Source organism: Palaemon carinicauda, chromosome 11, assembly GCF_036898095.1.
Source record: "Palaemon carinicauda isolate YSFRI2023 chromosome 11, ASM3689809v2, whole genome shotgun sequence".
In the NCBI taxonomy this organism is placed as follows: domain Eukaryota; kingdom Metazoa; phylum Arthropoda; class Malacostraca; order Decapoda; family Palaemonidae; genus Palaemon; species Palaemon carinicauda.
In genome coordinates, this window is record NC_090735.1 from 96521726 (window position 1) to 96546448 (window position 24723).

Sequence of the window (24723 nt, forward strand, 5' to 3'; positions counted from 1 at the left end):
GGCCAGGAAATCTTTGTGAGGGTCAAAACTGGGGAGTGAAACGTGGGTAACGCAATGCGGCACTAACCTATTGGCTGTTCTGCATAACAAAAAGTATCAATGAAACACTACCTAGAGTACAGACTGGAAAGTCATATAGAAAATATATCACTGTAATTGAAATCACAAGACACTGACAAAAATTGCCTATGATAGTAGGGAATGAGAGATGATGATGCATTCTCATGCACAATGATCATCTCAAGAATTCATGTTCAGCAAATCCTCCCTTGAACTTGAAATAAATCATCACCAGTTTTATTGAACTGTTATTGAGATGATGAGCATTTAATTTACAAAAATATGGATGTTGAAAAACAATGACACTTGAGCAAGTCCAAAAATCATAAGAAACATGACCTTACAAGTGCAAAACTGCTGATACCGTAGTTTGGCAACTGAGAAGGAAAAATTAAGAATTGGTGACCTGCAAACCACAAAACAAGTTTTCTTAAAATTTTGATCCTGAACATTATAATTGGATAAAAATAAAATGCATTCCTTTTCACAATAAAAAAAACAAGTGTTTTTCACCAATAAAGTTAAAACATAACAAACCCATGTCCTGATGTTTCAAATTGAACAATTCAAAGTAGTACAGTATTTGAATATACAGGTATAAAAAGATAAAAGGGATTTTGACGAAGGAAAAATCTATTTCTGGGCGAGGGACCTGTCGCTCTGTGAAATGCTCCCTATGGCACCATTTCTAAAGTATAAATACTGCTAAGGCAATCTAGAATAAAATCCCTCTGAGGTCAGATATAAAAAAACACTTGATCTACGGTTCACCTCAGCTTATCAACTATTGATAAACTAGAAATAACTATCTTTGAAGGTTAAACGAGCTGATCAAGGGAAAATCTGTTATGTTTGCTTACATAAAATTATGGACCACAAGCTGTGCTTCTAAAAATAACCTGTGAAATTCAGGGCAACTAATCAAATGAATTGTTTTCCCATTATTTTTAAATTCAGTGGTTACTTGTGCATTGCTACAATTTCTAACTCATATACAATAAATAACAATGCCTTAAAATATACACGATATTCCTAAACAAACATATATACAAATACAGTATCATCTTGAATCTCATTTCATTGAAAGATATAACCATCAAGATCAGTTAGAAATTCCGCAAACAAACAAAAAGCCATTCGGGAGCATAAACACTTAAAGCATAAAAAAATAAGTTTTTTTACATGCATGTGTTATCCTTATATTCAAACTGCATTTCTGCTCATTACCTTATCAGAGTCTCCCCTCCACATGGCTAGGAACTCCCCTCTGCAGGCAGCTGTGATGAATGTTGGGATGAGGGTAAAGGGCACCAGGTAGAGAAGGGCAGGCTGGGCCACGCTCATAAAATAAAGAGCAACAAATGTCAGCACAAGTCCTGACCCATAACCTGTGTATGAAGGAGTGAGAAAATAATACTTAGTATCATCATGACCACAACCAAAGGATACTGTAAAATAAAAAGAACGAGGGAGAGAATATTACTATATCACATGAGTGGGACATAAAGTGACAACAAAATATGATTTAGCATAGTGCAGCACAATTAAAGGTTTAAGGGTACATATATAGAGATATACAGTAGTAGTTGGTTCAACAGGCACCCTCTACATTTTGCTGTTCCTGGATGATAAAACTTTTCACTGTATTATATCAGTAACGGTCAAGCTTTGTTAGGCACAAAAGAATATGTGGCGAAAATCAAAGTGGTTACTCAGTGTCTGGGCCTGGCTTCCCCACCACCCGCCAGAAACTACCCATACTTCATTATAAAATTTTAATAAACCAGCCGCATTTCAGCTACTCGGAAATCATCCTCTTATTAAAGGAATAAGGTTTTTATAAGTGTAGGAAAAGTTTTTCATTATTATTATTAGTATTAACATTATTATTATTATTATGATTATTACCATTACTGTACTAGCTAAGCTACAACCCTAGTCGAGAAAGCAGGAGGCTATAATTATGCCCAAGGGCTCCAGCAAGGAAAGAATAGCCCAGTGAGTAAAGTAAATAAGGATATAAATAAACTACAAGAGAAGCAATGGACAATTAAAGTAAAATATTTTAAGAACAGTAACAGCATCAATACAGATCTTTCAAATATAAACTATAAAAAGAACCTAATGTCAGCCTGGTCAACATAAAACAATTTACTGCAAGGTGAAATTTTGAAGTTCTACCGACTCAACAACCTGATAAGGAAGATGCATAATGAACTCACTGAACGACAGTGCCAGAGATTAATATCTAGATAAGGAATTAGAAATCTAATAGACAGTAAGTTCCTTTCCATCAAATTAGGATGATATTTAGCAGTTGAGGACCAGACAGGGGAACAATAATAAAAAACAAGGGAGAATGAAAGTATCAATACATTTCTTCAGAATATATTGATCACTAAACATTTTAAAACTTTCTCAATAAGCCAATTTTTTATGCAGTTGAAGACAGACCTAATTTGTTTCTCAAAAGTAATTCTACTGTTAAGAATTACACCTAAAATTTTAAGTCACACAGAGTTAAAGAAACATTATCAATGCCGAGATCCAGATGTTGGGGAGCCACAGTCCTCTACCTACAGTACTTGCAATCATACTTTGAGTTTTGTTAGGATTCACTATTTTCTTTTATAGTACATTCTGGTTTAAAGCACAACAAATTAAAAAAAATCTATACTTTTCCTAACTATACAAACCAGACTCATTTAAATGGGTTACTTCTATTAATTTTCTGTGACTAGACACAAAGGAAAACATGAGGTCCAGTTGTAACTGCAATAGGTTACCTGGCAACTCCACTACTGTACTGGGATATGATGCAAGCTCCACTTGATCCTGGTCAAAGACTTCTAGGGTGTTGAGGCAAGACCCTTGCTTAAAGGACTCAGGTTTGTATAGCTAGGAAAAACACAAATGATTTTTAAAGTTTGTTATTAATCCCTACGCAGATACAAACGTCTGAGTCATTTAAATGGGAGTTTTTCTTAGGTGGGAGGAACGTAGAAAAAATTGACTAAAAATAGCATTTGATATTTTGGCTCAAAAGTTTCATGGAATATGTTGAATATAATTCTAAAGATTGTGTCGGCGTGATATAATGAAATAACAACGCTGTGATGTCATATATAAAAATAAAAAAAGTTATATTATCCTATTGGCATTACTATTTGTGCTAGAGAGACAAAATTTGTCATGGATGTACTAAAACATAATACAAATATCAATACATTCTTGTTTTTTGGTATTTCCCCCAATATAATGAAATATCATGCTCACAGGATGGCTGCCCAGAGTGACGTCACGGAAAATTAAGATTTTCTTGATTTGATTCCTAATGACACTGCCAATTTTCAGTTTGCCATAAAAAAACAAAATGTCTGTTTATATCTACGACTAATATCCATATCCCTGTAAAGCTTCATGTAAAAAGCTTGTTTTTTTTTAATGAAAAATTGAAGCACAAAAAATGACAAATTCAAAGATAATTTGTATTTTTCTTAATGAAAAAACTTTTAGCTATTTATTAGGGGTATTACTTTCAGTGACGAGCCATTATAATTTAGTGAGGGTTAACTATCTATCCCTATAGTTAGTGATGGGTCAGGAGGGGGTAGGGTAGCTAGTTACCTCCCTTCACTCATACAACTGTGAATGAGATTACTTTGCTTGGAGGTAGGACTTCCAGGGGACAGGGTCGGCGGATAAGTTTGTATAAATAGCTAAAAATTGTATCGTTAGGAAAAATGCAAATTATCTCCAAATTTGTCATTTGTTCCGTAACTGGAATACAAACCTACGCTATTTATTAGGGGGACATCCCTGCCAATATGGCTTTTTGGCTTTACCTGGGGAGCTCCTTTTCTTGAGTAGGTTAGTACAAAAAATAAGGAGTCCTTGACACCTCGCTAAACCCTGCTACGCATGGTCTGTGGCCTACTTAAACTGTGTGCTAAGATAAGCCGTGTGACTGTCAAGGTAAAAGCTATTCCAAGTCTTTGTAGGAAAAACTGTTGTAACCAAGACTTTCCCAATACCACCTCACCAGGGTATGGGGATGCAACAGTATTGACACAATACTAGGTTCACAAGAGAGCATGGTTACCTGCAGTGGTTGAGGTCAGCTTTTGCAGAGAACCAAAGATGGTGCTTTCTCCAAGAGAAGGAAGGATGAAGAAAAGAAAAAGAGCCAGTCATACCTTTTCATTCACACAGACTAAAACCAGGTAAAAGTGCCCTCAACCTCCTGCTACTTGTCCAATAAGGAGCTTGAAGTATTAGACCTAGACCAGCTGTTGTGCAGCCACCACAAGGCCAACAGAAAACGTATCGAGCGTCCTGTGGGTCATGTCTTGCAGGTAATGGGCAGTGAAAGTTGTTAGGCGTTTCCACACCCCAGCCTGTAGAACCTGCTTCACGGAGTAGTTTCTAGTGAAGGCCAGGGATGTAGCTACACCCTTGACATCATGGACTCTGAGATGACATGAAGGAGGATCTCAATTCAGAGCATGGTCTATGACCCTGCGAATCTATGCAGAAATGGTGTTTTTGGTGATCCTCCTCTTGTTACTCCCGGTGCTGACGAAAAGTAAGGGCACTCAGTGGCGAGCTGCTTATATTCTCTTAAGGTTGAGCCTCAAACTCCTCACTGGGCAAAGTGAGAGATGATCTGGGTCGTCTGTTAGAGCAGAGAATCGTTATCCGGAAGGAGTCGAATCTAGATTCTGAGTCTTGGCAACAAACTCAGGGACGAAGCTGAATGTTGCCTCTCCCCCATCCCCTTGAACAGGCAATGTCGTATGAGAGACCATGCAGTTCGCTGAATCGTTTGGCCGAAAAAAGCGAGCAGGGAAACCATCTTCCAAGTCAGGTGGCGATGCATTGTCTGGAGAACTGGAGAACTCGAACCATGTTCCATGGGGGAGGTCTTATTTCCAACTGAGGAATGGTATGTTTTTAACTTCCTATGAGTAAGGAAAATTCTGGCCATGAGGATATGTCCATTCCATTCAGTTTGAAGGCAAGGCTCAAGGAGAGGCTCAAGGATGAGTGTTATCCTTTTACCGCCCAAAACTGAAAGGCGCATTACTTCACGCAAATACACAAAAAATTCCTCTATAGCAGGATTAGTGGCATCGAGTGGAGAGATACCCCTTCCATGTGACCAACCACAGAAGACATTCCCCTTTGCCTGGTAGACTGCTACTGAAGACTTCCGCAGGTATCCACATATCCTGTTTGCAACTTTTTGCGAAAATTCTCTCTGAGAAGATGCTGGATAGTCTTTTGATGCGTCTGAAAAAAGCATCAAATCCAAGGGGAGGACGAGATGATTTACGCCCCTCTGCAGATTCTCATCTGCTACTCACTACTCGAGGTCCTTCCGTTCCTCAAGTTCCATGGGAATCAGTGTCTCCAGGGAATCGAAAGCCTGATTCCACCTGGACTTGAGTCCCCACAGGAGGGATCGAATCCTGAGGTGGCCGTTGGGAACTAGACAGGCCAAGGATGATGGGTGTCCGAGGAGAAATGACCACTTCTGGGCCGGGGGTTCTCATCTGAGAAAAGGTCTTGTGACTTTTCTCAGCCTCATTATCCTTTCGTTTGATGGGAAGGCTTTGTGGAGATTGGTGTCTATAATCATACCTAGGTATATCAGCCTTTGGATGGGAAGGAGGGTGGACTTCTTGAAGTTTACCATGATCCCTGGACAGCCTATTGTGAGGCCACTTGATATAAAGACGTCCAGGTATGCTACTACCTGTACTCCTTCTAAGCGCAGGTGCTGGACGATCGTGTCCATGAGTTTTGTCAATACCTTTGGGGCTATATTTAGTCCAAAGGGCATGGCTGTGAAGACAAATTTTGTCTTCTGTAGCCTGAATCCTAGGTAAGAGGAGAGGGGGCGACTAACTCTGACTGGTAGGTGCCATTAAGCATCTACCAGGTCTTTTTGGTAGAAAAGTCCTCATGTGTTACAATGTAAGCATCCAGAACTAGTTGTTCTCAATTAACTTATTGAGTGGAGAAAAGTCTAGAATGACACTGGGTTTGTCCCAGTCTTTCTTAGGAACACAAAACAGCCTTCCCTGGAATTTTGATGGACCTCGCTTTTCTCATTACATTCTTCTTCAAGAGTTTTGGGGTATATTTTTCCAATAAGAGGGTGTGTTGGAAGACTTTTGGAAAAGTGGGGTGGATTTTTGTTCCATTTCCAACCAAGTCCATTCATAATTTGGCTGTGGACCAGGGATCGAAGGTCCAACGATCCCGAACATGGAAAAAGTCTACCTCCTACCTGGAACCTCTCAATATTTAGAGGTTCCTGAGGACTTGTTTCCATGACCACGTCCTCCTCCCCCCTTGGGCGGTTTCTGGAGGATCCTCTTTTTGGGCCCTTACCTTTGTAGGGCCAAAAGGTGGTCGAGTGCCTTTCAAAGCCTGGATTAAATGCAGGTGACTGGCTACCAGCTGTTGAGGGACCATCTGGAAGGTGGTTTGCGGCTGGGCTACCATTTGAGGCACCGTGGTCATGGTTAAAGTCGGAAATTGTGCAGTTCTAATGATGATTTCCTCTTCGAGGATATGCCCCACTTTTGGAGCAGGTTCCCATTCTCCGTGGTGGTTTTGGAAATGACCTCTTGGACCATTTCCTGTGGGAAAGAGTCTATGCCCCAGATACATGATGAAATCGATTTTCTGGGTTCGTGTTTCACCATTGATGCGGCAAACGCCTGGTCTCTACCAGTCCTTTTTTGAACGGGGAAAAAACCTACAAATCCATCACAATGATGGGGTGTTACTAAAGGCCTGCACACATTTCTTAAGCGGTTCTGACGAGACAGGGAGGCCATAACCTTATCTTTTGTCTCCTGTTAACTTCTCAAGGGATGGTTTGGTTCTCGTTTAACTGCTGACCTGCTATCTACGGATCCAGCTTTGAGACGGAGAAGGTTGGATGTACTTCTTTCCGCTTCTCCTTGCAAGTGGGCATAGCTAGAGACCTTTCTCTAGGATTGGGCAGGGTTTGCCCTCTTCACCTGCTCTTCTAACACAGTCTAGGGACTTCCCCGAAAGGGAGGAAGGCTCATGAGGAAGGAGCAATGACGGTTGGATGCTTCTTGTTTACTGCTGAGACTTTAAAGTTATATCCGGCCCCTTTCTGGGTCTTGGTAAGGATGGCTTAAGCCTTGTCATGTTGTAGGAAAATGACTTCCTTCGGTATAGCCTCGTCTCGTAGTCTCACAGAGCAATCTGGGTACGCTGAAGCTGGGCCAGAATTGAAGCTCTTCAAGGGGATTGGGCCCCAACTTCTAGGAGATATGAAGCTTCCTATTCAATTTGGGCATGTGTTCCGTCTACTCCAAGGGGTTGGTTCGGAACAGTGAGGGAGGTCAGATATTTTAAGGGGCTTAGCAGAGCCCCTGGAAGCGCCAGGGCGTTTCCTTCCCTGTACCTCTCTTTTCTTCTCTTTGAATCTTGCTTATTCTCCAACCGTTCCTTCCGGAACAGTGTCAGTATCTGTTGGATCGACTCTAGGAGCGTTTCGTTCCTGCCGTACTATCTAGCCAGTTGGGGAGTTGGGGTTGAAGAGGTTGAGGGCATAAGTTAATATGCCGGCACAGTGATGTGAAGTACCTCAGTCATCGTCGAAATGGATCCTCCTTCCTCCATGGGTGGTTGAACCACTCCTTATACAGGGCCTTCTAGCTGTACGTCCTGTCTGGTGTCAATGAACACCTATGGCATCTGGTCATGGTGGATGTCCATGCCTTGTAGTGCCTATTGATATCCGTGTCCACCGTCCGTTGGATAGAGGGGGGCTGGACCTGTGCCTGAGGCACAAACGTATTCGATTGAGCCTTAGGGAACAGTAGGCACTTCAAAATTTGTTAGGTAGGTAAGGTCCCTGAAAGTTCTTCTGGAAGCCTCATATTCACCTTTGTTGGGTTTCCCTTGCTGTATCCCTTGACTCTAGTGTCAGGGATGTCTTTATAAAGCCATCGGTCAGCAAGGTCAAGCGATTGGGGTGACCTTTCGGGTCCCAGAACCTCAGGGATCCAGATACGATGCGGCAGGGGCCTAAGGCCCGTACATCATATGCCCACAAAAGTTCTTACTCTTGAGGTTGCAGAACACCCCTGTACACTTTGCCATCAGCTCATCCTGTAAGGGAGAGAAGGGTGAATGAGTATTAGGTTGTTTATATTATTGAAATATATGCTAAAAATACGGGTTCCAGTACCTCAGGGATCCAAATACGATGCAGCAGGGAGCATGAGACCCGCACATCCTATGGCCATAAAAGGTCCTACTTTTGTGGCTGCAGGACAGGTCTGCACACTTTACTTTGCCCTCCTCCTGTAAGGAAGGGAAGGGTGAAATGAGTATGGAGTAAATATCATACTGATAACTATACACATGTAGTAAATAGTAATCATTACTATTATAATTATAGCTTAGGATAGTAGGCTAGAAAGGAAATAGGAAATACACATATCTGAGCTTCCTGTCCAGGCAATTGCTGTGACCTCCCTCAATATTAACATTCTAAAGTTTCCTCATCAGGGAAATATAAGGTGGAATAGCTCTCGTACGTAGAGCTGGAGTCAGTGTATACTAGCACTAACTCTCCCACAAGTGAATATTAATACTGTAGGGTAAAGATTTTATGTTCTGATGATCTAGGATACATCAGAATGTTGAAGGAATACCTCACTTCAACATTTGCTTAGTGGTCTCAACAATGGACTGTGAAAGGACACAGAATATGTTGGAAAATCATACTACTGTATATTATATACTGTAGTTTTCTAACTGCTGTATTTCTATACTGCAGGAATAATGGCTACTGTATAGTCTTATACTAGTACCTGGCGGCATCGGTCCATCCGGCATGTTGCCGATGCCGCCTAGGTTAGTACCTGGCGGCATGAGCCGACAGAGAGAGAGAAAGCATGGAGAGAAGGGCTACCGAATTATTAGAGTTTAGTACAATAATAGCGGTTGTAGGGACTACTGTCTCTACTGCCTTCTTCCCAAAATGAGGATTCAAATGGAAGGGGAAAGAATGTATTCATTCTAGCTTCCATCCAACCACAAAATCTGTTGCCGGCTGCGCTGCCGGTTACAGGGTTTGTGGATGGCAGTCCAAGAGAGGACTGAAGAATACTCAAAGTAATAATGGGTCTCCCACCGGCAGCCACCGTCACTAAAGGACAGAAGGGGAAGGGAAAGGGTCTTATATTTTGCCACAAAACAAGGAAACATAGTTTCCTATGCCGGCGCCATCTTGGGCGACAGAAGAATAACGATTCCTCAGCCTAAGACATTGCCGGATACAAGACATGTCATCTAGACCACAAGGGGGAAGGTGGCAGCAACTGTACTACCACTTTCGGTTGTGGACTAGGGAAGCCGGGCTTCCTATGCCGGCAACTGTGAAACCGACAGGGGAATGACTATCACCCATCTGTAGAGTTGCAGGCAACAGACTGAATACTCTGAGTTACTGTCGTAATTCAAAGCCGGGATACTCACTGGGAAAGGGGAACGACAGAAACACTATCCCAGTCAAGCCGGAGTACACTACTCTATGGCAAGACCAAGGATAGGGTTGCCACCTAATGGTGGCACCCAGAGGGAAGGAAGGGTTTATCCTTAATTCTCTAAAAGAGGCAAGTATCGAATTATGTTAGTAATTCTAGGAGATGTACTATCTCCGATCGAATTAATAAAACGATACAAGAGGATAAACGGGAATAACAATTACTAACATATACTAAAACGCATTAGGCTAGCCTAACTCGAGTCTGGGTCTCGGTTATGTTACGTCAACGAGGCCCTATCGTATACGATCGAAACGTTTAACAGAAGAGGAAATATTACATGTGTAATCTTATCCTCACTAGTATAAATTGCCTAAATAGCTATAATTCATTAAAGCTAATTACCGAGGATGTCGTACTACTAACTAAATAAAGCATTTATGGCGTACGACAGCGATCCAAAATGGCCGTCTCCGGTGATGGCTCTGCTCCACTAAACACATTTAAATTATGCTAATTTAATGTGAGAAGGGAGCCAAAAATTATAAATAGGAAAGATTAAATACTCAACTTTCCAGAGGATGAAGATGCTGGAGATTGCACAGTAATAGTCCTTGAAATAGTATAAAAACTGAGAGCAGTTGGGAGATACACAGTGCTTAATTAGCTACTAGAAAAGGAATGGTTCGCCGGGGTGGTACCAGGAGGGGATCCACTGGATAACCTTGATAACGGCTCCCCTTCAAATTCACCACTCTTCCCCCTCAGAGCGAAAACGCTATTCGGGGTGAAGATTGCCATGTGTCGTTTCAAGAAATATGTCCCCTGATATTATGCAATATCCTTAAGAGTTAATTTAAGGATACTCGCGCCAGGAGTTAGAATTTTGAAGACCTGTGGTCAATTCTCTAGGAGTATCACTGTAGTCAAATATCCCTTAGAAAGCTGCCTAAAGGAACCTTCCATCAGGATGACATGGCTGAGCCCAAAAAAGGCACCTTTGCTAATTAGCCTGTTTGAAAGACTAATTCTTGTGGGGCTGCTGAGGGGCTGACATCCTTGATACTGTAGCTCTCCTCAAAGGATAAGTAGGATTTTTTTCATGGCCGCCTCAATAGCAATGGCCACGTCTGAAGGAGGAAAGAGAGAGGGTGTGTCTACCTGATTGGAATTCCTCATGCAGAACATCCCTAGAAGACAAATGCCTAGTGCATTGTGCCAAGACCATATCGCGTCTTTTAGCGATGCAGTTGCCCCATAGGGAGACTGTCTGATGAAGCAAGAACTCCATCGCCTTGGCTACATATCTTGGGAGATCTTCAAATTGCTCCGGGACATTCTCATTACCTAAGTTCTCTGTGACTGCAAAGCAAGACACTTCTCATGACCAGTGATCTAGCTAAGAATAGTCCTGTACAGAAGACATAGCTGCCACCATGTTTTGCTTATCAGGTCCAGAGAAGATGGAGGGAAGGTTAGTTAATCACTAGCTACGCTCAGTACCAAGTTAGCAACAGCTTCAATAGGAAGTGGGCTCGGATGAGCGCCTGAGTAAATGTAAAATTTTTCATGGCACGAAAGTTCCACGGGAGGCAACTTCAAGACAACTTGGAGGATATGCTCACTTTCAGCGAGTTCTCTGAGCCTGTGACTTATGTATTAAATAAGTCCCATCACGTCACAAATTTCATTTGAAAGCGCCACATCAAACCTATGTTTAATGCCCTGAGAGTGGAGAAAGATCGAGTCAATAACACAACGCTTATTGGCAGTTTGCGTGTGAAGAGGCTCCTCTAGGTATGCCAAGTGACGGATTAACCTCATGATCCTGATCAAGTGAGAAGCTTCTGACCCAGATGGGGCTACATGAGCTGAGCTGGTACCTGTTCATGCAACAGGGTTATCCAGAGAGTTGTCAATGGTAATTAGGTCATGAGTCTTAGTAATAGGCTCTTTTTAGGGGTAACTGGCGGTTCCACCTTGACAAGCAAACCAGAAGACTTGATATTTCTTTGAACCTCCTTCCTCTCTCTAATAACATTCTGTGAATGCAGAGAAGAGGAGACGCAGAAGAATGGGAGTTGTGCTCGCTCTTAGCAAAGGAGTCTCTACTTCTATCAATCTTTGAGGGAGTAACAGGGAGGTCAATTTTGGAACTTGACCTGTGCAAAGAGTACTCTCTCTCCTAGGAAGACCACTTAGGGTGACTCCTACGAGGACCGTGTCTATGTTTAGTTAACCCTTTTACCACCAAAGGACGTACTGGTACACTTCACAAAACTCATTCTTTTACCCCCATGGACGTACCAGTACGTCCTTCCAAAAAACTATTTAAATTTTTGTTTGCATATTTTTGATAATTTTTTGAGAAACTTCAGGCATTTTCCAAGAGAATGAGACCAACATGACCTCTCTATGATGAAAATTAAGACAGTTAGAGCAATTTAAAAAAAAATATACTGCAAAATGTGCTTGAAAAAAAAATAACCCCTGGGGGTTAAGGGTTGGAAAGTTCCAAATAGCCTGGGGGTAAAAGGGTTAATGGGTCGTCATCTGCTGTAGATGGGGGGATCCATCCGAGGAAAATGGGTAAAGGCTTTGGGGCCCTTTTCCTATTCTGAAAATTAAATGTAGAAATACCTTAAAAGTGTTTTTGTTGTTTCAAAGAACATGTAAAATCTGAAGTATTATGAGCATTAGGAAAATTACTTGTTTGAGTATGGTAAGTACAGTATTAGGAACATTAGGAAGAGTACTTGTTTGAGTATGATATGGTAAAATTACAGGTTTTCCATACATATTGCAAATGGTTGTTTGGTAGAACGAGGTACTTGAAGTATAGGGATTGAAGCTAACTGATAGTAAGCCGAAGCTAATGAAAGAATACAATCAAGAGGGGATTCCATTCATTTATGAGCTTGGGCAAATACAGCATGATCAAAACGTGCATTATCGTATGATCTGGTACCATAGCCATTATGCGGAAGCATACCATCACGTGTTGAAATGGCGGCATTTTCAGTGACTTCATAATGCGTAGGCACAGCGGCACGTACAGGCTTGTTAACTTGAGGACACAGACAGCCTGTGGGACGTGTAACTAAAATGCGTGGAATCAAAGAACGAGCAGTAGTTATTGTCGGGTTCCAAAAATTTTGTTTGGAGGGGGAAGAAACAACAGGATAAGAACTTGGTCTAGCCAAAGTTTGTGGCTGTGGACACTGCCAAAGCTGTTCTACCAACATCAAATTAATGTGATGGGGAGTTCTGGGACAAGGCCAGAGAATTTTTAAGAGAAGAACAGTGCAAAAGACCCCTGGGGGTAGGAGGCAAGCCCAGCTCATAGGTACGAGTGGGTGAAGAATATGGATCCTCTGACAGAGTTACCTTCGTAGGTGGGAAAATGGCGTATGGGAATATGGGGGAAAATTTCAACGCTTTTACAAGAGAACCTTACAAAAGTGCAAATTCCTTCAGCAGAAACTCTGCCATAAATGGTTCACCACTCAATACACTAGAGGGAGGTGAAGGAGATCTATGTTTATCAGAATAATCAGGGATCAAGAACGCTGTGACTGGATTGGGCTCACGGAGCGCAAGGGCTGTAGCCAAGGAATCCATTGCTACCATTGACTTGTGATCACTTTGTACATGGTTATTAAGTGATAATACATTAGAAAAATTAAAATCATCATCAATAATTAATTCACGGTTGTTGTCCTCTGCAACTGGAGCCCTGGAAGTTTCGAGAAACAAAAGAAGAAAAGAACCTACACTTCTTGCTGTCACAAAAAGACGAGGAATGATCCCTCTTGGCTCGTTTCTTGCAACGGGAACGATATCTCTCCCACTGAGAGGACAGCCACTCCCAACAATACTCACATGAAGATTCCACAGAACATCCCTTACAATGGCAAGTAGGGTGAGAGGGTGAGAGGATGTAGATTGACCTCAACCCAACTCATGAAAGTGCCACAAGGGCTACCACCACGGCCTCGGCAAGTCCGCATGACACCAGACATTAATAAGCATAATTACTAGTAAAGATTAAGGAAAAGCACTAAGCACTATAGCAGGCAATTCCGAGTGGATAGGTGAAGTTGTGATCGTGGAGTGAAAAGAGAAGATCTCCTAACGGGTAATTCTGCCCAGCAGTGGAGTTGTCAGGTCACCTTTATGGTTACAACTGTACACTAAATTTTCTTTAATGTCTAGTTGTAGAAACTCGACATTGGGAGTAACCCATTTAAATGACTGAAGTTGTTATCCGCAAAAGAATAAATGTAATTTCTACTGTCAGTGATATGAAAACAAAATTCAAATTTTCAACTTGTTTCTGATCTTAGTGAAAAAGATAATATACAATCTACCAATTTAAAGAAACAATAACCATGAATGCTTCTGATCACAGAAATGAGAGGAATTTACAGAGGCTCTAAAGTATGACAATAATTGAAAGATCATCAAATGCAAACAGTAAGGTCCAACACTAACCTATAATGTTGACAAGGTAATAAAGATGGCAGGGTGTACCAACTTGTCGATCGAAGGCGCTGGTGAATGCAACTAAAAGACCTGGTATCAAAATATCTCCGAAGCCTAAAAGATTGTAGTTATCTTTCAGGCCACATATATCAGCTATTTCAGAATAGGAGAAGTTTGGTACTTTGAGAACCATGGGTAGCTGCTCTCGGCTGGCACCTCCTTCAGCAACCTCAACCATGATGCTCTTGCCGTCCTGGGAACAAAATAAAAGCAGATACTGTATCATGCTGTAAATTAGGTTATACTATAAGGGATGTAAGAAGTAGCTAAAAATTGAAGCTTATAAGATTAGGACCAGGAACGTGAAGCTGATATTTCCAAAAATTAGCGAAAAATTGAAGCTTATAAGATTAGGACCAGGAACGTGAAGCTGATATTTCCAAAAATTAGCTAAAAATTGAAGCTTATAAGATTAGGACCAGGAACGTGAAGCTGATATTTCCAAAAATTAGCTAAAAATTGAAGCTTATAAGATTAGGACCAGGAACGTGAAGCTGATATTTCCAAAGTCTTCACAAACATGACATCTTTTGATAGTAATATCTGAAATTCAAAAGTAACAAGTGTACATTATAATATAAAAAGTTGAAAGTAATTGCAGTATATGCTTAGTTTTACCTATCAAACTTGAAAGTTACAGCTAATACAGTTCACACTTGTTTTCAAAACATTGCACAGAGTTCCTGAATTATATTTATATATCAGCAAGTAAAAAAAAAAAAAAATATGTGAATCAGCATTATCACAATGTTCACTATTTGCAAATGTGTACATAACAGTGCTACTGTATATACTGTATCCTTTATCAATTCAAACCAATATTCCTTTATATAAAATTTTTACTTTTCATCTCTTAATATGGTATTCATAACACTGTCTTATAATCAATTTTACAAAAAGTAATCTATGTATATATCTAAATTCTAGTTGCTTATATACAACAATCTTTATTTATTTAAATTACTGTTGTATTTGCTTATCCATCTGTTTTATTTATTTTTACATATTAACAGTGTTCAATTACTAACCATGTGCAGTAGTAAATCTATCAACACTTTTATTTTCACATTTTCCACAAAAACATTGATCACAGAAGCCTTAAGCCCTTTTCTTAGATGTTCTACATATTTCTTTTAGTTAAGAATTTCTATATTCTATTAATCATACCATGCACAGTACCTCAATAAACTAGCGTTTCAATGACATATAGTTTTATATATTTTGCATAACTTTCATGTGTAAGCAATAAAAGAGAAAATTATTAGGAATCACTGAATGTAAAATACATAATATGGGGCTATAGGGGAGTAAAAATTCTTTGATGTCTAATAAGATTCAAGTGACGTCAAATGACAATACATATAGTATACGGTAATGAGAAAACTAAAAAGTTTACCATTAAAATTCCTGAGGAAATTAATTTTCAAGATGAATTAAGGAAAAATGTTTTCTTGCATCCTGTCAAGACAGAACTGTACTATTACAAAAAGTTAAAAAAAAAATAGTTAAAATATATTCACATAATCAGAGCATCCACGACACTGCCATAATGATTAGTCTGAGCTATATTTTCAAAGAAAATACTAAACAGTAGTTAATATGTGAAGACTTGAATAATTTTCTTATCATAATTACCCGGTACATTTATAATCAATAAAGTAATAAAGTAAATAACACTTACTGATGTAATAAGTGGTGTGATAAAGACGAAGAAGATGTCATAAACTACAAGACCACACAAAAGGATTGTACAAATTTTGAGACTTGGTAGACGAATCACCTTCAAGACATTTATACTGCAAAATGAAAAAACAAATTACCAATATCTATAAAAGTCTTTATACTCATAATAATACTCCTTTTAAAAGAACATTTAGACCATTACATCCTTAACTAATGACCAACTATCTTCCAAATACAATAATGATTGATCATATGTACAGGAAAGCAGTAAAGCAACTCTGTCCAGTCCCCTCTTTATTACAATAGACCTCGTTTACATTAACCAGAGTCCAGTACACTAAAATTTTGCTAATATGGATCGATATTTGTAAATTTCGCTAATATGGATCAATATTTGTGAATTATCTGGATATCCCCACAAATTTGGAGTAAAAATACCTTTTTCATATAAACAGTAAGAAGTCAAATAGTTTAAATAACTCTAGTCAGAATTTTATTTTCTTGGAATACTTTATCTGATAAGTGTTAGAATGTATACAGCACAGTCAACTTTCATTGCCCGTGATTAATTAGTTTATGAAAACAAATTACTGTCTAATGTAGAGCTCAAGTCCCTAAGTTTTTCATATTCTCACAAAATGGACTATATTTTACTTGAAATAAATAACTGTATTAACAATGCAAAATCATATTCAATAACCTTGAGTTTAAGAATGAAATACAGTCAGACCTTGGTTATCACGATAGTTAGGTTACACACAGTTGCGATAAGCGAAAATTTGCTAATAAATGTTACACTAAGGTGAGCTAGCTCCTAACCTAAAAAGTCACTACCCCTTGCTACAAGCGGATGCCCGAGCTGATGATTAACATAGTAAATACTGCCTAATAATTCTAATTTGGTTTCTACAAGTTTATAATCACGTGCAGTGTACGACAACTTCCGAGGATATGCTTCTTCCTTATGTCTCTCAGGCAGAGATGGGGGAAGTCTGGCCAGGGATTTTGGAGTTGTGAACAAATCCTTTGGCATCCCATGGGGGAGAGGGTCTGGGTGCTGTCGAGTGGCCGACTGCTCTCCCTGGGTTGGTGGACACTCCTGAGACTGGGGAGGTTGGTGGTAATCTCTCCTGGTGGGTGCCTTATTTATCCTGGAGAGAGAAACCTTCTGCAGCCAGAAACGGTGAGGGAATTTTGTCCTGAGACAAAGAGACCACCAGGGTGAGGCGAGACGGGTTCCACGAGGAAGGAAAATCGCGAGAACTCTCTCTCTGTCATGTGACTCTGCCACGTCACACGATTTTGCTCCGCCACGAGATGCTGCCACATCGCGCGACGCAGTGAGTGACCAAGCTGGAGCAAAAGGACAAAACCCTGGAGCTACCGTGGAGTGTCCCTCCAGGTCGTGCGTCCCATGAAGATCGTACTGGCAAGATCCTTGAGGAAATACGTCACTGAATCCTGGAGGAGGATGGACACTTTCACGAAACGTGCTGCATGTACCCAAAGGGTATGAGCAGCTAGGAACAGGAGGTCCAGTGGAGCTACGAAAGCCCACAGGCTTAACGTAATGCCAGTCACGAGAGCCCAAGGACTCAATGTGACGAGTCAGAAAACTCTCAGTCATGAAAGTAAGATTCAACATGATGAGGATCACGAGAGCCGATAGGCTCAGCGTAACCAGAGCTGTGTGAACCAGACGAGTTTACGTGATGAGAAGCCGAAGTCTCCCTGCTACGAGGACCAGAACGTTCAGCGTAGTGCTCGGAATGAGAGCCCGCAGGCTCTGAGTAATCGGGGTTGCAAGACCCTGAGGGTCAGTGCAATGGGAAAATCACAAATTTATAGTAATTTGTATTTTTCCTAACAGTACTTACCTCGAACTACTTTCTTAGGAGTATCTGGGATCTCCTCCCATCCGACCAGAATTTTGTGTAGTTTATCCTACTCCCGTTTTCTATGCGGGGCATCTCTGGCGGAGTGATACGCGCCCAGAGACGACCCGGGGTCAGAGACCATGCTTGCTCAGGTCTCGCTCTCCAGTAAGTTTTGTCAGAAAGGTTTCTATTAAGTCCTGTAAAGCACTTGGAGTAGGATGGGCGGGCCATAACCAGAAAGTAGTTCGAGGTAAGTACTGTTAGGAAAAATACAAATTACTTAAAATTTGTGATTTGTTCCAACACGAAGTACTTACCTCGAACTACTTTCTTAGGAGACTTATACCTTAGGAGGTGGGAGTGTACCACAAGACCCAGAGACCGTGATGAGGAGAGAAAAGGGGGGCCTAGATAGGAGGCTAGGTTCTGCTGACCTTTCAAGAGAAAACACAAGAAATAGGGAAAACTACCCAGAAAACTATCTTAGTGTCTAAGTAACTCACCTCTGTAAAAATCCTCGGAGACGTATCCATTCACTGACGATGTATGCCCTGGTAGTTAAAGGGTTTAGTGTCATTTCAGGGAGAGTAATAAGGGAACAGGGGGGATAAGGAAGGAACCTATGTCTCTTGGACTTACTACCCATGGTTACCCTGGGGCTACACCTTTAAATCTTTTGAAGCGCTGAAATGACGGGACCGAGAGAGAATCCATCCAAGGACCTCCTCGAGCATTCCTTCAAGTAGTGAGCTGTGAAGGTTGACTGATTGGCCCAAGTACCTGCCCACAGGATTTGGCCGACTGCCATGTTCTTCTCAAAGGCCAACGAAGTTCTCAGACCTCTGATGTCGTGGGGTCTAGGCTTACCCGGAATAGGAATCCCTGCACTACTGTAGGCTCTCATGATCACTTGCCGTAGCCAGAAGGAGATCATGTTTTTGGAGACTGGTTTCTTGACTAATCCTGACGAAACGAACAGACTCTTGATTTCGGGCCTAAGCCTGGCTGTCCTCTCCAAGTACTTCCGTACTGCTCTGACAGGGCACAGCCGCAAGTCCTTCGGGTTGTCTGAACGTGGGATTGCCGGCACCAAGAAGCTTCAACCTTGGGGTCCCAGACTGCTGGGTTCTGGGTCTTGGCCACGAAGGATGGTACGAACTTGAAGGTAGCTTCACGCCAGCCCTTCGAAAGTCCATGAAGCTCCCCTACCCGTTTTGCCGATGCTAGTGCTAACAGAAAAACTGTCTTGAGGGTGGGCTCCTTGTCTAAGATGTCCTTTAGGGGTTCGAAGGGAGGTTCCGACAACATCTTCAGGACCCTAGCCACGTCCCACTGAAGCACTCTAACCGCTTGAGGATGGCTGGATTGCTCGAAGCTCTTGATGAGCATCGAGATGTGCCTGGAGGAACCTAGGTCGATAGAGGGTTTTCGTGGAACCTTTGAAAGAGTGGATGCTGGAGAAGGTCTGACCTGTCCGGAAGTGGCAAGGTGGAAGGCGCACCAGTTCCCTTAGATCCTCGAACCACTCTCTCTCCGGCCACCAGGGCGCTACCAAAGTCATCCACAGGTTGTCCGCTCTCCTCACCCTGTTGAGGACTTGTCTGAGCATTCCGAAAGAGGGAAGGCGTAAACCTCGAGGTTGTCCCAAGGATGCTGGAAGGCGTCCTCGAATGCCGCTCCTGGATCTAGCACAGGAGACCTCAAACGCTGCTCCTGGATCTGGCACAGGAGAACAAAACACGGGGAGCTGTGCGTTCAGCCTGGTGGCAAAGAGGTCTATCACTGGCGAGCCCCACTTCTGAATCAGAGTCTTGGCCACTTCTAGGTGCAAAGACCACTCGGACCCCACCACTTGACCCATTCTGCTGAGGCCGTCGGCCAGGACGTTCCTCTTCCCTGGAATGAACCTGGCCGAGATCTTGATCAGCTCCCTTTCGGCTCATTCCAGGAACTCCAATGTGAGGCCGCACAACTCCCTCGATTTTAGTTCTCCTTGCTTCTTTTTGTAGGCCACCACCGTGGCGATGTCGCACATCAGTGCCACGGTATTTCCGCGGAGCTTCTGAACGAACTCTAGGCATGCCCTTTGCACTGCCATCATTTCCAGTACGTTGATGTGCAGGTTCTTCTCCTCGGCTCCCCATCTTCCTCTCGCTGTGCTGTCGAGGAGATGAGCACCCCAACCCTCCTTTAATGCGTCCATGAACAGGAGCATCTCCGGAGGATCGGCCGCGAAGGGCATCCCCTTGAGGGTGTTCGATGTGTCGTGCCACCACACGAGGACCTCCTTCATTTCCGGGGACATCGGGACCACCTTGTGAGGGGAGTCTCTCTGGTTCCAGGCCTCCTTCAGGTTCCACTGTACTCCCCTGAGTTTGAGTCTCCCCTGTGGGACTAGCTTCTCCAATGACACGAGGTGACCTATCAGTCTCTGCCAGTCCTTGGCTCTCCTGGGCTGACCCGACAGGAAGGGCCGTAGGATCTGGCTCAGGTTGTCCAGTCTCTCCGCAGAAGGGAATGCTCTCGCCAACCGGGAGTCCAGGACCATCCCGAGGTAGGTCATCCTGGTGGAGGGTATCAATTGGGACTTCTCCAGGTTGATGGTGATACCCAGGACGTTGCAGAACTGCAGGAGCTTCGCGCCTTGCCCCCTCAGTGCTTCCTTTGAGGCTGAAAGCAACAACCAGTCGTCCAGGTACCGAATCAGGCGGATGCCCTGTTCATGCGCCCAGGCTGAGACTGTCGTGAGGATCCTCGTTAAGACCTGAGGGGCTGTGGACAAACCGAAGCAGAGGGTCTTGAACTGTAACGCTTGGGTACCCCATTTTACCCTTAGGTACTTCCTGCTGGAGGAGTGGACAGGGACCTGGAAGTATGCGTCCTTGAGGTCTATGGATATCATGAAGTCTCCTTCCCTCAAGCCGCTAGGACCGACTTCGGAATGTCTATCTTGAAGTCGGTCTTGTACACGAACCTGTTGAGGGCTGAGAGGTCTATGACCGGTCTCCAGCCCCCTGTCACTTTCTTCACCAGGAAGAGTCTGCTGTAAAACCCTGGACCTGGGTTCTTGACTGGTTCCATTGCCCCTTTTGCCAGCATAGCGAAGACCTCTTCTTGTAGGGCCGTCCTTCTCAAGGGGTCCTTTGGTGCCAACCATTCCGCCTGTAGATCTGGTATCAGAGGTGGGGGGCCCACCAGGAGGGGCAACCTGTACCCTTCTTTCAGGACTGTCACGGTCCACGGGTCCGATCCGTGGTCCCGCCACGCTTGCCAAGAATGTTTGAGGCATCCACCCACCTGAGGCTTCGGCAGGAGTAGGGGGCCTCTCTCCATATGTCCTTCGAGAGGCGCGGCCCGAACGCCCTCTTCTGGCGGCTGAATAGGAGGGCCTGAATGCTGACTGCGCAGCCGACGTTCCCCTACGGGAGGGCTGCGAAGGTTGCTGCCAGGATGTAGTAGGGGCATCTCTCCTGAGCTGGTTAGGTGAGGCGCGAGGAGAGAGAGGGACGTCAGACGGAGCTCTTCTATGGGTAGGTCTTCTTGCTGGCGGTAGCCTGGGTTCCACCACATCCTTTAGTTTCCTCAGCCTCTTCACCGTCTCTTCCACTTCCTTGAGGGGGAAAACTGACTCGTCCCACAGTGGAAGGCTCCTCAGGGACCTCGCTTCCCTGTTGGGGAGCCTCCTTACAAGCCTGCTGAGCACTGTGTCCCTTTTCCTCAGTATCCAGTTGGCAGTTTATGTTATAGACTGATGGGAAAGGAACTTCAGGGCCTTACCTCCCGAGCTAATAAGCTCCTTCAGCAAGGCCTGATTTTCCGGGATTGCGAGGTCATGCGAGGACTGGAACCCTACCAGCGTGGAGGCCCACCAATCCAGCCACGATTACATGTGGATCAAGTTCCTGGACAGGTCCTCCATCATGGCAGTCTCCGCGGGGGAGAAACAAACCGGTGCCGTGGTAGCCCTCTCCTCTGCTGCACCCTGTCCCAAGATGGGGACTGCTGGTTACACTGCGCAGGGCCCCGCGCGGTGTCCTTCCGGGAGGTAGAACCGGGACTGCGTCTTCAGGCCCTGGAGAAGTCTAGATGTGCTCTGATTCTTGGGGGCTTCCGCATGGTTGGCCACGACCTTGCTAACGTGCGCCAATCCCAGCTTCACATCCCTTGCCAAAGGGAGGGCTAGCGAGGGCCTCTGTTGTACAAGCGCATCCACCAACCTGTTGAGGCTCGAGAGCCAGACCTCGTCAGTAGAGGGCTCAAGTTCGTCCAGCCTATGGTGCCGTCGGATGAGGACTATCACCCTCCTGTATGCGGAAACCTCCGCTGGCGAACCTTCTTCCCCGTCCTCTACCTTCTCTGTTGGGTGTCCCAGTTCTCGTGACGAAGGACCTTCGACGGGGGAGCTGCACGAGGAGGAGGCATCCTCCTGGAGTGGTCCAGTCCCCTCACTTCAGGCAGTAGGGCGGGCATCGCCGCTGGAATGGAGGCCTCCGTCCTGGTTCTATCTCTTCTTCCAGCGGACCATGGATCTGCGGCTTGCCCGTCAAGGAAAGGTGTTTCTCTCGTTCCGGACGACTCATCAAAGATCTTGAGGCCGTGACGCGGCTGCCAGACCGAAGGGGCGACTCTCCCTGCTGGTCGGGTGGAGTCGGAACCTTTGCGGACTTATGCCTGTCCCTGGTGCCTGATGAGACGAGTCCCTCTGTCGGTCATACTTCCTTTCGTCGACAAAACCAACCGGTGAGCGGGGCCTGGGACGCCATCCCGAGGTGCCCGCGACTGCTGCTACCCCCATGAGTTGGCTACGGGGAATGGAGACTCGCACCCATTCCTCCTCGGGCGAAAGACTTCTCCTGAACTTCCTCCTGGGGGATCTAGAACGTCTACTCATGTAAAGAGGAAAAACGACCATGAGTATCTTAGTCTCTTTAGATCACCACACTGAAAGGAATGGGTTAGTATCATTGACAATTTCAGTAAAAAAATTGGGAAATTAAATCCCAAGATGTGTGTATTTACAACTTCTAATCAGAAAGAGAAAAAGGGGCTACAATATTCAGACTCCTATAATGGCGTTAGATTAGAAGTAAAGCCAACTGAAATTGTCCCCTTTTATCATTTGAATATCATTCAGATAAAAGAGGGAACAAGAATGCTCCTCAAAACAATATCCTACTCTTTCCGCAGAGAAAGGGCTAATAGGAAGGTAACGGAGTCACCTACCTTACAAATATATCGACGCATCGATAATTGGAGCAATCAAAGATAAATAGAAGGCTATTCTTTAAACCAAAATCTGACAAGGGGGATCGTAATAGAATCCCACTTGTAAGATGCACAATCCAATCCACGTCCTCAAAGGATCTGAATAAAGTGATGGAAATAATTAACTAAATATAATAGTTAAATCTAAAGTCTAGTTAAGGAGAATCTTTCGCAAAAGAGAATTCCAAAACTCACAAGCATAAAGATAACTCGTATGTAGAAGTAGGTCTTTATGGCACTTGAGGTTTATACTCATAAATCATATGCCGTCATAACATAACATCCATGCCGTCCTTAACGGCACAGATAGGTAACGGCATCGTCAACTCCCAAGGCTGACACTTGAGGTTTATACTCATAAATCATATGCCATCATAACATAAGATCCATGCCGTTCTTGGAGGCACAGATAGGTAACGGCATCGTCAACTCCCAAGGTTATTCCTAAATCAGGGGCACAATAATCATACCCAAGACTGGGCGAGGACTGCCACCAGTTACGACAGTGTTGGTAATGGCGGCAGCAAAATAAACGACGATAATTCGTATCAAATATCATGTCGCAACAAAAAGAGTGTGGCAGTATAAGCCACATCAATAACATAGCGACGTATCACCATAAAACGGCCCGGAAAAGGAATGCCATCGGAGACGATGTAGCCGTAAATACCGGCATTGCCGACAGTCTGACAACTCTCTTTATAAGGAAGAATGCTGCCAGGTTAAAAGGCCAGAACCCCGAAGGACTAGACCTTAGAAAAGGAAATGCTGTCGGAGACGACGAAGCAGCAAGTAGCGGTATTGCTGACAAACTGACGACACTCTTTATAAACGAGAATGCTGTCGGGTTAATAGGCCAGAACCCCGAAAGGCCAGGCCTTCAAAAATTGTAAAACACACAATAAAGTTAAGGAGAACCTTTCGCAAAAGAGAACTCCAAAGCTGAATAGCATAAAGATACCTCACAAGTTGTTGAAGTAAGGTCTTTATGCTGATTTGAGGTTCGTACTCATCAACAGATATCTCTATAAAAGGGCAGTCCAAAATAGGCGAGGATGAAGAACGGCAACGACTGTTCACCACCTGAGCAAAAAGCAAAGTGAGCCAAATCACAGGTGTGTGAGCGGGAGCGGGAGCGGTAGCAAGCTATCCCCTACTGCCCCGTAACTAGCGGAATGGATAGTTAACCCTAGCTAAAATTTTAATGGATGGTCCTTTCAGCTTCGCTAAAAGTAATAATTCCTAATAGATAGCGTATGTTTGTATTCCAGTTACAGAACAAATACAAATTGCATAAAAAAATTTGTGATTTGTTCTTACACTAATACTGTATAAGCCATCATCCTGTAATAGGAGTCTTATCCTTAGGTGGGAGGATATTCCTATAAACAAGCTGGCTGGTTTAAAATCCTGGGATGTCATGACATTCGGACCTGAAGAGATGCAAGGGCGACAAGTTTTGACTCCAATCCACCTCCTAACTATCTGAGAAAAGATTCATAGGTGATAGGTTAGGTTTTTGTCTTGAGGCATGTGGCCATAGATAAATCTATAATGTAATTTAATGTGTTTACATTTCCGTCCACCCTGGCCGCTTAGTACGGAAGATGGGGGAAATATTTACATATTTATCAATACAGAATAGTTGCTTGGTATGGAATTTTACTTGCATCAAATCCTATAAAGGACAGTGAATAACAGCACGATCGCTATACAGTACTGCAAAGGAGGGGAAAGAGGGAAAGAAA

The 24723-nt window shown here is 43.4% G+C and overlaps 1 protein-coding gene across 4 annotated transcripts in view; it reads right to left on the minus strand.

Moving 5' to 3' along the window:
• LOC137650100 (signal peptide peptidase-like 2B) overlaps nt 1-24723 on the minus strand; it is a 407178-nt gene that overhangs the window by 294425 nt on the left and 88030 nt on the right. For all 4 annotated transcript variants that reach the window (XM_068383206.1, XM_068383205.1, XM_068383207.1 and 1 more), the window contains exons 9-11: nt 15832-15946; nt 14100-14343; nt 1288-1448 (exon numbers count right to left, since the gene is read on the minus strand). In XM_068383206.1, the coding sequence (XP_068239307.1) occupies nt 1288-1448; nt 14100-14343; nt 15832-15946 (520 nt within the window). The remainder of the gene's footprint in view (nt 1-1287; nt 1449-14099; nt 14344-15831; nt 15947-24723) is intronic.